Below are 15041 nucleotides of genomic sequence, written 5' to 3' on the forward strand. Positions count from 1 at the left end.
AGGTTTATATTCTTGAAATGTTTTTTCTGTATTCATTATGCCATATATTTTCATTTGATAACACATGCAGCATTATGTGGGCACACTTAATAACCAAATGTAAAGGTAACCAAATCTTATGAGGGGCCATATAAGCCATATTTCATTCTGGTCGCGATTGCCAAGTACCTTGTTCTTGATCAATAGTTCGATCAATCACCGATTTCAAAAATGTTTGTTCCTATCAGTCCTTTACATGGGACAGTAAGGTCCCGCTTATCCTTTCAGTTGTGAACATGTTTTATTCGTCACACAATAACCTATTTAATTGGCATGTTTTCACTGGATGTTTTGGCCGTTTCACGTATTCATCTGCCGGACAACAATACATGACACTGGCCAGTAGCCGCTGGCTAACGTACACTCTGCTTGTCGCGTGTTTAACTTCCAGTTTTAATAGATGGGTAGTAGATAATAGATAATTTACTCAAAAAAATTTCAGAACTGAATAAAAATTATATTCAAACTGAAAAAACTTTTTCTAAACTTATTTTTAGTTCAAGTACAATGTTGTATTTTTCAAAGTTCTAAATTGAAATTTCAACTTTCAAGTTCAAATCTTTTTTTCAAATTAATAAAACCTTTGGTGCTGATTTGGCTCCATACTATCCCACTGTTTTGGCCCCAACCCCCAAGTTTAGGAAACCTGCTAAATTGAAATGTGAGAGTTAGTGAGTTTCAGGCCAGTTTCAGGCCATGATTCAATGGTAAAAAATAAGTGTTTATGATACAGTCAAGTTCAAGTAAGTCGCTCTAAATTCAAGATACACATACTGAATGTTTGTAAGGACTCAATAATGGTGGACACTTGATGAAGTGGGTTCTGGATTTCCCACTTACATTATCAAAAAGGATGGTTTGTGTAAGAAAAAAATATTGACAGCTTTGAATCAAAGCAAAGCATTTTATTAGATTGCTATATTCAACATTGAAATACAAAAAGCATTGAATTCTGTTGCCCCAAAACAATGCATGAGATGTGTGAATGATCACTGAATGATCAATGATTCAATGAATCATGATGTAAGATCAAACCTTAAATTAGACCAATACCTGTTGCAATAACATCACAAAAAATACTGTGAGTTTGCAGTCGTTCTTTTGAAATGCTAATATGTTACATCTAAGCTGATGTTTTAAAACAGGTCATCAGTTAAACACACATATGTTTTTTTCAATATTACAAATCACATAGAAAATATACATCAGTACAAAGTAAATAATTTAGAACTTGGTCTTAGAAAGGTGCAAGGAAGACTTGGGGAAGGGAAGTGTTAGGAACATTTGCACCACTGTAGTAGAAATTAGAAGACACCCATCAAGGAAATCTGGGATTCAGGTCCTGCTTCTCCCGTTGAACATGTGAAAGCCTCATAAGACTGCCGTGAAATCTGAGCCTGAGAATCCAATTATTCCTAAAATTTAACACTCATTGACACTCAACAGGCTCAGCCCATCAAGGCAACTGTATTAACTGGTGCCAATCTGCTTGGAGAAAATACCGTTTTGTTTGTTTTTTAGCAAAATTTTCCGTTTTACAGTTAGTATTGCTTTGGTGTCCTTAGTAACACCATTTGAGCAAAGCAGTGATCAAAGATGTAGTTGAAGCTGCATCTAAACTTAGGTGGAAATTTAATTTGCTTGAAATTGATTGAAGCTAAACACTTTGATTTTTTTTCTCCCTCTGTGGATGTGGTCTTTATGTAGAAAGCATCATGTGATACCAAAATATACAGTATTTCCACTGATTTTCTGACAAGGACAACAAAAACTTTCCAGGCAAAAGCCAAAGGCACACATTTCAAAAACTGACAACCCCTGAAAGTGGTTGGGAGTATTTTCTTCATTAAATAGTTGTCCACAGATTGAAGATACAGTGACATGAATACCCAAAACATCTAATCTACAGTTACTTTTCTTCCTTATTATTTGCAGCACACAAAAGAAATGATTCGCCAAAACAGGCTCAACAACATAAAACCCTGACTCCAAAAACACTGAGACACTGTGTAAAACAAAACTAAAACAGTATGTGATCATTTATTTGTCCTTTTAAGACATAATCTCAATTGAACACAGTACAAAACAAGTTATTTAATGTTTGAACTCATCAAAGTCACTGATTTTTGTAAATACATTCCTATTCTGTGACATGTTTCAAACATGGAAGAGCAACAAAAGTATGAGAACGTTGTGAAATGCTCAAAAATCACCTGTATGGAACCTCAGGTATTATGACTGCTATGAAAGGCTGAGTGATTCACAAGGAAGGATTGGCTGAAGTTCACCACTTTGTGAAACACACGACTGTCTGAACCGTATTACTACATGAGCTCAGGAACACTTTCTGTTTTTTTTATTTACCGTTTTTACACATCGTCCAATTGTCTAAGGGATCAGGGTTGCGAAAGAAATGCTTTTGAGATGGAAAAAAAATGCCAATTAATGACCAGAAATACTTCATCGCTCCTATATTACAGGATCGGGGTCCACCATCAGTGTGGAGAAACAAAAGCATACTGCACCCACATGAATACATGTGATCAGCACACCAGTACACACACGCACACGCACACACACACAGTCACATATTACACCAAAGAGCATTGCCAAAAAAAAGTGCACACAAAATATACAAAGCCAGGACACACTGAAGTAGCAATCAGTGAGCTTCATTCATGCTTTCCACCAAATAATGCACTTGATGTGTGACTTTCCCCTCGTCTGCCTTTTAAACACCCAAACAGAGGCAGACGAAGTCACTCTGCAGGAGACACGCTGACTGAGTAAAGCAAAGTTAATACGGGGAATTACATGTGCATTGATGTTGGGGATGAAAGGAGGGAGGCCACTATTACAGCCTCACTGAGCTCAAGGTCTATACATTATTAGGTTAGATTACAATTTGCAGCTGCTGGCTCCCAAGGATGAGAAATGTTCTGAGCATCACAATGACTTCCTGCTTCTTTGGCGGCAACCATGTACTCAATGAGCCTAAACTTCCTGCGTTGTTCAGCTATGTTTTAGTTTATAATCTAGACCTGATAACATGTAGACCTTGACCTGCTAAATGGAGCTTAGCTTAGCTCCATCTACCATTAGTTGTTTGCCTGGAAGCCTCCCTGGGCAGCAGAGGTTGCTGCACTGGCAGCAGCCGTTTGGAAGGTTTTACTGGTGAAGACGCCCTGTGAAAATTCCTGCTGGGCCTTCTGGAAACTGGCCCCAGTCCGGCGGTACATGCTGTGGACCTGAAGAGAAAGAATGACCGAGATTTGAATGCAAACTCCAGCATTGGGGGCACAATCCCTAATTTGTGTTTAAATTTCCACTGACAAATAAAAGCATGGAAAAGGGTAAAGCAGCTAACCCTCAAATTAATGTTAAAAAACATGAGAAAAGTCTCACCATCTTGAGCAGGATGACAGACAGCACAGCACAGATGGTGAACAAGATGGCCACTATGATCATGATGGCTCCCACTGCCTTGTTGCTGGTGAGACTTGTGAAGGCAGCGATCCATCCACTGGAGTCAACAAACATCACAAATTTTAAGATGACCTCACAAACAACATAAACAAGTATTAAACATTTGCATACGGTACATACACGTACACACACGTAAATGTGTATTCTAGCTGCTGGCTTTTGTTTTTTGAGAGAAGAAGTCTGTTGAAGACGAAGCGTGAGAAGAAGAAGCACAGTGAAAGTTGCAAATCATAAAATTTTGACTTTGCCTTGTGATTCATATCACTCTATAATGCACATAACAAAAGTGGTATTATTATAGCACGAATACATGCTTTAAAAGATGAAATAAAACATGTCAAAATGAGGGTACATTTTCATATTTATATCCTAAAAGCATCTTTGTTGTTAAAATTGTGCTGCTTTGCTGCAAAACAATAGTATGTCCTCTGACTGTGTCTGTTTTGATGTTATGCAAAGTGCCTTGATGAAATGAGTGTCATTATAAAATAAAAGGGAGGTGAAGAGCCCTTTGGACAAGGTTCGTCCTGGAAAGTGCCATTTTGAAATCAAAGGGCTTTTACCAACTTGCACTTCACTTTATTTAAAATGTGCATCACCAAAAGAGTCTTTGCACACCTTACACGTTAATATACAATCTCAGGCAGAGAATTAAAAGACCTGTACTTTTCTCATTTGAGTCATCTGAGTGAAATCCACGCTGGGCCTCTTACTACACCTCAGAACTCAGCACCCATTATGAGGACAAAGCCAGAAGAGAGCGAGTGTTGGCAGAACGTTGCAGAGACAGGAAGCAGCAGAAACTTACAGATTTACCAGCAGACAGAGAGGCAGCAGGCTAAAGCCTGAAGGATGAAAAGTCTCTGTCAGAAGAGATGAAAAAATGCAGAAAGTGAGAAAAAGAGAAAAGAAGGAGGAGAGCAGCTTTTAGGCCGACTGACTGCTCATATGAACGCAAAGAACCACAAGTAAACAGAAAACCCCTTTAAATCAATCCCCAGGAAATACAGTTAATTTGTGCCATCAGCAATTTGTGATTCATATGTTCAGTTTAGCAATAATGGATCAATTTGATGTGAATAAATTCACAGTTACTTTTCATGTTTCATTCTAAGTGTTAATTATTCGTAACAGGATATGTTCAACAAAAAGTGTACCAGTACTGTTAATTACAAGGTAGTCAAATCTATAAATTAAGAGAATGGGATTTGGACATTTTTCAGCTTTCTATCATTTCTATACACATTTTTTTAAGACATCACTGATCACTGAGGACACAATCTAAACCGTTATAAGCTTTTACTTCACAAACCCTCCACATGTCAAAATGAAACCGGGTGACTCACCTGTTCCCCCAATTGGGGATGCCTACCGCCTGGATGATTAAGATCACCACTTGGAAGAAAAACACGAAGAAGAAGAAGAAGAAGCTGAAGGAGCTGTCAGTCCTAAAGATAAGAAAACATACGTGTCACGTTACATTTTTGAAAATATTCTCAAAGGATTGTTGTCAATTTCAAAATAAAAGTGTGTTGTGTATGGCTGACCAAGTCTTATAACAACTCATATTGCATGCAAGTCCATTATTTTCCATTTTTGGATGTTGCAGAGTGTATTATTGTCCTCACATTATGGCTAAATATGGAATTGTTTTAACTGTTAATGTCTGTAGTCTCTTTAACCCACTGTTAAGGTTAGTTTCAAGTTTTCCCCTCAGGGAATGCATAACATGGTAGTATATTTCATTGTGATATTTACCCTACAGTTTAATAAACCTTGAGCTCTGACTTAGAACAGTGGATGAACTACAGAGTGAAACCAGACAGAAAACAGTATTTCCAATGATCAAGTCAAAACGCATAAAGAGCACTACATTCTAGTTTGCATTTAATGCTAACACTAACACATAAGCTACCCATGCAGATAAGTAAAATGTATAAAGACAGTTGAATCTTCTTTGGCTTACTGTGCATTGTGGGATAAAACAATACAATATATATAATAATACAATAGTTGTTAGCAATGTGGAAAGTTAGAGTAATCCTAGGTAGCTATTTATGCACTATTTGATGTCCATTTCACCTGTATTTTTGTATAGCATAATATATCATCTGTACATTTCATCTTGTAAATTATGTCCATGGTTCCTGCCTATAGTCTACTACATCTAATGCACATATTCACCTGTATAATATGTTCATAGTACCCAATCTGTAAATCACTTGTAAATTATTGACATAATATACCATGTAAATACTGTTCATTTATTTATTATATCTGCACTTGCTGCTTTCTGCACTTTTGGTTCGATGTTAAACTGCATTTCGTTGCCCTGTACCTGTACATGCGTAACGACAATAAAGTTGAATCTAATCTAATCTAAAGTAAGTATTGTAACTTACTATAGATACGTAAAATCTAAGTGGATGTTGCAAAAGCCAGGCACACAGATTCTAACTAACACATTGTCAATAATGACAGGAGACTCACTTGAAGGCCTTGTAGATGGGCCGGTACCAGCACAGGAAGGAGCAGGGAGCGAAGAGGATGAGCCAGAGGATTGAGAGGCCGAAATCCACCCCTTGGGACGCAGCTGTTATGAAGTAAGCCAAGCACGCCAGCAGGTTGAGGAACAGAGTCACACAGTTGACTGCAAAAACAGCAGAAAAAAGAGTCAGTGTAATAATACGAATACTAACCATATGGGTGGAGATTATTTAAACAGAAGGAGAAGAGAGGACATAAATTAAATGTCAGGGAAAACCAAAACTTTCCAAGTGAGGGAGGTGTAGACATGTAAGTCAAGCAGTAAATCAAAGGAGCCAAAGGTGCAGGTGCAAACTGTATGCAGAGAGTTTATGTTTCCATAATGTGGCATTTTTTTTTACATAATAACTTATTACAGTGTCATCCCAATTAATACATGCACCATTACAAGTTACAAGTTGTCACCTTAATGCACTTACACATCCACAGATAGTACATCATCTTGCAGACTCTCTGGTACTCTGGAGGGATTTCCTCTGAGAAGTCCTGATAGAAACATGGCCTGATGGGGAAGCTCTTAGGGAGGGGAGGCCAGTTGTTCTCTTTACCTGTCAAGACAAGAAACAACATCTACCCTGTTAGGCAGGATGAGCGCAACTCCAAAAAACAATGTTCACCACTGCAGGAGGAAAAAGACCAAATTCCATAAGGAAACACTGTGGATGCCATATTATATTAAGAGAAATAAATATATCACATGAAGCACAACAGCAATAATTTAAGTATCCATGCAGACAAACACAGATGGTCGATTTCCCACACACAGTTTACTTTAGGCAGCCCCTGCAGTAGTTAAAGGACATATCTGTTATATTTATTCATGTAAAGCATGTGTACGTATACATAAACAAATGCATGCAGAACGTACATGACCAACATACAAGGAGGCCTTCACTGCAAGTCAACATTAATGTTGAAAAATTGCTTAATATAAACCCAAGCTCAAAGGTGTAAAAAACCCGTGTGGTCCGAGGGTGTACAATACATATTAGCTGTTCACACTCAAAAATCATATGAGGCACCAACAGAAGATGAAAACATGAAAAACTTACAGTTATGTATGGGTTTCATGTTGCACTTATATCATCATGAAACACAGGGTCTGTATTTAAATTCAATTAAATTCAATTCAGTTATCTCATGACACTTTCCAATTAGAGCAGGTCTAAAACAAACTCTTTAATTAAATTGTAATACAGAGAGCCAAACATTCCCCCTTGAGCAAGCACTTGGTGACCGTGGCAAGGAAAAACTGCCTTTTAGAAGGCAGAAACCTCTGAGCAGACCCCGGCTCAAGATGGGCGGCCATCTGCCTTGACCGGTCGGGTTGAGAGAGAGAGGGAGATAGACAGACAAGGAGAGATGGCGTTAAAGATGGCATCTCTGAGAAAAAGCAAGAGCTTGAAATGTCACTTGTGACATTTTTTTTTCCCCGGGTTTTTCATGTCATCTAAGGGTGTGAGCAACATTGCGTTTTGTGGTTTTTAATCTGATTGTGAGTTTAAAATTAATTATATATTCTGCCATGATATCATATCATGAGAAACCTGTTTGAATTGGGTGTGGAGTGTAGATTACAGAGTATCTTTCACAGCTTGGGTTCAGGAATGTTTTACATTCCTCTCTCTGATCCACACTGCGTATTGCATATTGTTTTCCTGTCTCAGTAAGATGTGCTGCAGGGAGGAGAGTTTTGTCTTTAAGGACCTGACGAGCCTCTGCTCTGTAGCTCCTGCTCTCTGCGGTCCAGCTCGGCAGCTTTTCTCTCCAGCTCCTCCTGCTGCCTCAGCAGATTGGCCTGAGCTGCAGCAGCAGTCGCCTGAAAAAAGGGAGAGTTAGAAACACTTTACTCACCAAACATATGGAAGGTATAGGAATTCATGTTGGAGACATCTGTGACGAGCAACTGTCAGCAGTTTCACATTACACACAAATTATACAGACAGAACAGGACCTTATACGCATTGCCTGGCAACAACACAAAATTATTCACTGCACGTGCAGCTTGTATTAGATTTTATACACCTAAGTATTGGTGAGCCAATGTGAACCATTACAGAAGCTAGATGTAAACAGCCATTCTGTGCTTTGCAAATGTTTTCAAAATTATTTATAAAGCTGTGCATGTATTTTTAAAAGGCCACAATACTGTATGTATGATCTGAAACATATATCTATTGATGTTCATAGCCGATGTGTATGACTTGGCAGAAAAAAGGGAGGGACACATGTGATCTGTAGTGCAGTTCATGAATATTTAAAAGATTACCAATGGAACAAGGAGACTCATTAGAATATTGTGTAAGCTGATTCCAGGTCTGTGTAGCCAACAAACACCCTCAAGTTACCCTCAGAGCAAGACCAAGCAGAATAGATGGTTAGCTCTTTAGCTACATTCACTTACCAAACATATTCCACCTAGGTGTCTAAAATAAGCAAACTGTTGGCCAAAAAATCAAATTCAGACTGACTACATGCTGTACATCAAATGTTGCTGGGCTTTTCATTTTTATATGAAAACAGTTACAAAGCAAACATGACAACCTCATGAATGCAGTTGTGCCTTGAGCTAAATGGCGATACCATACACTGTATCACCAGGTTTCTTAAAAGCAGGATGGGGTTTGACCATCGTGCCTTTTAGAGGTTAACATTTGACCTTAAATAATCAACTCTCTGTGCATTTATTTGAATGAAAGGCTCAGAGGGCAGCGCCGAGATACATCATCCTCTGAGTCGGATTTAAGTTGTTTTAGTAGCCTCTCAGATTTCACCTGTTAGACTCATTAGTGGGTTGTTAAGTGCTAGAATGCAGATTCTTATAGATTCTCAAATGTAATGTTTGGAAGGCTTGGACATTTCTTTTTGACAAACAAGCCACATCACTCTTTTATTTTATGTGCTATGGCATTTAACTCCCCTGAAAATTAAGGGAAGTAAAACACATTAATGAGTAACGAGAAGTAAATAAGAACTGGCAGATGATTAGTCCAGAGTGGCTACTGAATAGGGCAGTGACTTTATGTTTGCTTTGTTTCTGAATTTGGCTCATTTACTTTGTTTTCTTTTGATTTTTCTTTGTTTTCTCACTGTGTTCACTCCTTTGTGTATTCTTTGGGTTAATCATGTTGTGTTATTTTTTTTTTTGTAGTGGCTTTATTTTATGGCTGCCTGAACAGAGCTGCAATAACATCTATATGACACAGACATAGCGGCGCTGTGCTGTCTTCCTGTCGACTTTTCCAGTGCAGCAGGTGAGAGGAGGGCTTGGCAGAACGAGTGAGATTCAGTACAGGTGACTCACCTGTGGACTGGGCTCTGTAGACGGCTGTAACACAGCAGGCTGATAGGGAGAGGTGGAGGCTGGAGTGGTGTGAACAGCCAGGCCGTCCTGAAAAGTTATAGTAAGAAAACAATTAAGCGATTGCGGGTAAAAGTACAAGATGAGACAAGAAAACCAACACAAACAGGAAAGTGGGCAAATGTGGCATATCCATAAAGATCCAACAAAAGGAGATGAAAGACAAGAAAAGATGATGGGGGGGGGGGGGGGGGGGGGGTTAATATGGGAAGCTGAGGACCAAGAGAAGAACAAGAAACCCAAATTAGGAAAGACTGTGGAGAAAAAAAAAGGAAAAAAAAAACAAGGCGATAATAACAGATGTCTTACTGTGGGATGGGCAGGAAAAGAGTTGTACTGGTCAGCTGTTTCTATGCTGGAGTTGGTCACTTGTGTGACTGAAGGATCCTGAAACAGAAACAAAACGTGTGTCACTCAGTCGATCACCACAAATACACCTACAGACACCAAATCAACATCTGGTTTATCATTTCAACAAAATTAATTCTGAATCCACTTTTAACTGCTTGACTTCCATTATACTCGGTCGATTTCTTGGATGTGTTTCTTGTCTCAGGGCCAGAAAGGTCAGAGCTGCTGGAATGCGTAGAGGAGTACTGCCTTTTTCAAATACCCTCATATGAAAGAGGCTTGAATAAACTGCATATTGGTGGTTTATCATTGAATCTGGTACCTGCCATGCACAGAACAGCGTCTCTGTCAGTTCCAGGCAGGCTTTGGGGAGTACTGTGTTTATTTGTGGATGTAACTGTACAGCAAGACTCGTTGGTTTGTTCAAAGTTTCTCCATCTTTGAGTCTTGATGTTTAAACTCTGCAGACAGTCAAATCTGGCACCACGCTTTGACCAAGTCGTAAAATGAAGTACAATAACATTCAGCTTTTGTTGCAATAACCTCTGCCGGTCCTGATGAATCATTACCCTGGAAATCTGGGGAAAACTCATTTCTCAACAGGAGTCAGGCACGAACCACTGGTAAACATTAATTGACTCCAGTGGGTTCTGTACGATCAAACAGCTCACAGTCGGTTTGACTGGTTTGTTAAAGGCAGATTTCTACAAGGCTTTAGCCCTGATGAATTCCATGAATTTTGCAAGACATCCCATGATTTAATCGAAGCGCTAATGCGACCTGAAAATCTGTGCACCTTGTTTGATTTTTAACACCATTTTAATAACTGATCAGTCGTTTTGAGTCACTTTGGATGCAGCTTCTGCAATATGAGTAATTCCTGCTTTTCTCTGTTTTAATAACTGTAAACTGAATAGTTTGTGGTTTTGGACTGCTGGTTGGATAAAGCAAAACAACTGAAGACGTCATTGTGGATTTTGGGTGTTTTCAACTATTTTCTGACATCTTATAGAGAAAACAATGAATCAATTGAGAAAATAATTAACAGATTATTCAAATATGTTCCCCTCCCATTTTGCTATCAAGGAATCAGTGCAATTCATAGACCTCCAACCCTGGGAAGCCCTGCAGCTATGCAAAACATGCAGTTGTGTTATGTGGTAGTGACCCAAAAATCTCGAAAACAAATAAACTGCAGTCAGGAAAACAAATAAACTGCGCATGATATTCAATCATTTTCATGTCTGTTTTACGACGAGTCAAAAAGCAAAAGCAAGAGAGTAGAGAAAATTAACATGGAACTAGTTTATTAATCAATCCATTATTTTAGTTTATTTTAATTTTTCAAGTTCCAAACATTTGCTCTTTCCAGCTTCTCATATGCGATCATTTCCATAATATCAGTTAATAAATTGACTGTCTTGAGGTTTGGGGATGTTGGTCAAATAAACAAGCGATGTGAATACATCACTTTTGGCTGTGGGAAATTATGCTGCAGGTTTCATTACTTTATTAGACTCAACAGACAAAATGATTCATTTGTAAATGTAGAAAATCAGCGGCAGATTAATGAATAATGAAAATAATCATTTGTTGTAGAGCTGCATCCGCCATATGTGCAGCTGTTTCAGGAGAGACGCAGCATGGATGGTGAGTACTGCAGGACTACTATAGATCTTAATTTCTGACAAAGCTAAACCCCACACACAACTTTCAAAACCGTCTGTTATATAATCTTTGTCAAATTCATTTTTTTTCTCTAACGGTGTGATGATCGAGCCTCACATGATAACCCGACACGTCACTCACTGGCCATGTGATTTCAAGTGCAACATTACTCACCAATACTTATCTCACGACGCACCTGTAAACATTCCCAGCAGAGAACAGAGGGACATCCGAGCAGTTTCACTCTTTAACACTTTTTTGGGGAGTCATTTGAAAAAGAATGTGGCTCAGTAAACAGTAAATCCTTTTACACTATTAACTGCCAACTTCAGACTGGTAATATTTTCAAAAATATAAGGTTTCCAGTATATGTTTTAAACGACAATGTCATCTTTTCAGAGAGTGGGAGAAAAAAAACCTCTGAGCCTGGAAATATTCAAAACAGCTTGTTATGCAAAATGTTTCTACCTCATACCACAGTAACAGCAGAAAAAAAACTGCTGAGCCACGACTGAGAGACTGCTTGTGTATTGTGAAGCCCGTCTGAAATGAAGACTAAGCCAGGTCAGGCCAAAACAAGACAACGTTCAAAGAACATCACAGGAGGGTGGGGATGGACACAAAAGTACCTCTCTGTTGATATTTGATATGTTATGTAAACTTCTGTACTGCTCATATCTGAGCCTTTTACTAATTTTAACCTAGAAGAGTGTGTAAATAAAGTTGGGATAAAATCAGCCCTATATTCTGACCTTAAAGTCTGTACTGGGAAACAAGACTTGCAGTGATAACCGTTGATTGCTGAGGTGTGGCTGTTGACGCATTTCATAACTGCAGTCGGATATTCCTACAGGATAGACTTAATCCACTTTTCATATTGCACAGCTCTACAAAGCTAACAGGTTATCAGAGGTAGCTGGTTATAAAAGCAGACTGTAGGTGAATGGCAATAAAAAAATTGCATGGAGATTGCATTGCTTTCAATGTCGGTCCCTTGATATTTCATAAGCTGGCAACACGTTGCTTATTTAATGACACTACAGACTGCAGGCTTGCATAAATATATCGGCTAGTGGGATAGTGAACTCCTGCACTACAGCATAGACAATATATTCCAGCTGCTGCTGGGTTATTTACTCAGCACTTCCCCACCCATCAAACAAACAGTGGTCCCCACTGACGTCATGGACATTGTCCTCCTGATACAGTAAAGCGTGACTCTGCTCTACAGGAAAAGTGACTGCATTATTCATTTTTATATGTAGTCTGATATGAGTAATGTCCCCTCAACATGCTATACTGTATTTGAAGCCTGGTTATCTTTGAGTCATGAATTAAAGTCATGTTTTACCAACATTTTGGACTTTATTTAACTAAACTTTAATTAGACGATCCTGAGCTTAAAAAGTACTAATAACAGCAAGTGTGTTTAATTAATATAAGATAGAAAAATTACAGCATACAGACCTCATGTGGTTGCTATAAACTAGATTAAATCCTATCTGGTTCACTGCTCAACAGCACTGTAATCTGTGACCAAGACGCTCAGTGTCCTAAAGTCACATATTAGAAACTCTCCCCACTGACTAATGTGTTAAAATTCAATTTACCTGCTATGCTGCATGTAAACCCCCATCCCATATTTATGAACAAGGTCCTTGTAACCAAAATGTCGCTAGTGCTTCTATACTCCTATCAAAGGAGAGGAAACTGTGCTTGTTGACCTATTTTTTTCATGCATATTTCCAACTTACAGCTTTGAGAGTATTGCCGAAAAGTAAGCTAATGTGTTTCACAGCTACAAAGAAAATATAACCTTAAGAAAAAATACACCTGGAGTCTGCTGAGATTCCAAACGAGGAATTGTATATAGCTGTATATTATACTGTGTTTACTGTACTGTAAATTGTTAATTTAATTTATTACCTCTATATTTTTTTTGTAACTGTTTTTGCACACTTTTTGCATTTTTCTTCTGTTCTTGTGAGCTGCCACAACAAGTAAATTTCCCCACTGCGGGATCAATAAAGTTCATCTTATCTTATCTTATCTTAAACAGACTCCAAAAATAAGAAGATTAAACCTGGGTGTCTATGTGTGTCTATGTGTGTGTGTGTGCGTGTGTGTGAATAATAATTATTAATATCACAAAAATGCTCAAGTATTGTTGATTAATAATTGGGAATTTACCAGGCAAGGAAGGTCTAACAGAAATACACAGCAGGTGTTATAGAAATGTAAGATGCAGCATTATTGGACTTTCACTTAATTCAGGATATTTCACCATTTGCTGCTTCTGTGTGGGCCATTGTTTTGTTTTTTGTTTTGCTTTTTGTCTTTTAATATGCTTTTCGTAAGCATCCAAATCATTTGAGTGCTTCTTTAAAGAATCATGTTGATAAGTAAACCATAATAAGTTACAATACAACTTGTGTCTAGTTTGTAACATCTGCCTTGTGTCCGTGCTCTGAAATGTGAGGATAACAATACACCCCTTGGATCATTTGCCTTCCAGTACATTTCACACTAGTAAACCTCTAAGTCCACTTTTATATCACTCATCATTTTCCAGCTACTTTTGTCTGTAGGTCAGTCACTTTAACATGGGGGCAACAAGTGTTAGATGACCTACTTCTGAACATTTAGCTATTCTAACAGAACACAGAAGGCTAGCTTGTGTTTACAGGAAAGCTATCCAGATTCAGTAAATCTTTAGGACAACGTCAAAGTCAAATAGACAATGAAGAGATTTCTAGGCTAGGGCAGCACAAACACAAGTAGGGGATAAGTTAACCTGAAACCGGCTGTCTTCTGGGTAATGCAGGTGACATTACAGAACTCAACTATATCAAATCACAATAACCATAAAGGTAAATCCACACAATAGTACCAATTCCTTTTAAATGGGATTCTAACAGTTGTAATGCGGATAAAAACGGTTTTGATACACATTCCTAGTTGGTTTAACTTCCTGCAACTGATCTCGCAGGAAACCCCGCCCTCTTTCAACACCAAGCCCACCTATTGGTAGAAGGGTTGTCAATCACTCTATCGTTACCAAATGGCTTTCAAGACAGGAGAAGGAGATCCCGCCCCAACATCCACCCAACAAGTTTCCTGGCGTGCTGGCTACCTTTTAACGTATGATATGTCAGCACTCAGGCTCGGTTGTGCCTTAACTAGCTACTTAACAAAAACTAAAACCACAAACTTACATTGAAAGGGTTGTCGCCGGCAGGATCCGCGAACGGGTTGTTGTCAAATCCCGACATTTTGGAAAGGATGTGTGATGTTTTGCCCCGAATAACAAACTCTTCTGTGTCGTTTGTTTGAGTTGCCTCTCCTGCTACTTCCTCGAATGAAGTTTACAGCGCAGGCGCACTGAACCAGCTGGACGGTGACGTGTTTGTCAGTTGACATACGTAACGACGTTCACGAAGCTAAGCGCGCCACCTGTGGATTTCAGTCGTGTAATGACATTTTTAATGTGAAGTTTGATTGCGTGAAAATGCTATAAATACGCCAAACAATATTGTCTCAGACAAGTTAAATAATATTGACGACGGTGTTTCAAATAAATAATCTGATG

General features: G+C 38.6%; 1 protein-coding gene across 1 annotated transcript; it reads right to left on the reverse strand.

Moving 5' to 3' along the window:
- Positions 1-929: 929 nt before the first annotated feature.
- Positions 930-14833, reverse strand: scamp2 (secretory carrier membrane protein 2). The gene is made up of 9 exons (XM_046394443.1): positions 14668-14833; positions 9743-9820; positions 9377-9463; positions 7780-7891; positions 6492-6620; positions 6016-6175; positions 4872-4973; positions 3445-3562; positions 930-3287 (listed from the first exon to the last, which is right to left on the reverse strand). The coding sequence occupies exons 1-9, from the start codon at positions 14722-14724 to the stop codon at positions 3138-3140; spliced, it is 993 nt and encodes a 330-aa protein (XP_046250399.1). The 5' UTR covers positions 14725-14833; the 3' UTR covers positions 930-3137.
- Between the last annotated feature and the right edge of the window lie 208 nt (positions 14834-15041).

The sequence above is a fragment of the Scatophagus argus genome, chromosome 7 (genome assembly GCF_020382885.2).
Source record: "Scatophagus argus isolate fScaArg1 chromosome 7, fScaArg1.pri, whole genome shotgun sequence".
Classification (NCBI taxonomy): Eukaryota; Metazoa; Chordata; class Actinopteri; family Scatophagidae; genus Scatophagus; species Scatophagus argus.

Bases quoted from the DNA above. Each gene is read 5' to 3' on its own strand.
- scamp2 (XM_046394443.1), bottom strand. From the start codon at position 14,724: ATGTCGGGATTTGACAACAACCCGTTCGCGGATCCTGCCGGCGACAAC. The intron at 6,621-7,779 runs GTCCTTAAAGAC...TTGTCTTGACAG, and splicing joins ACAGAGCAGAGGCTCGTCAG to GTAAAGAGAACAACTGGCCT. The intron at 3,288-3,444 runs GTGAGACTTTTC...CTTTCTCTTCAG, and splicing joins CTGTCATCCTGCTCAAGATG to GTCCACAGCATGTACCGCCG.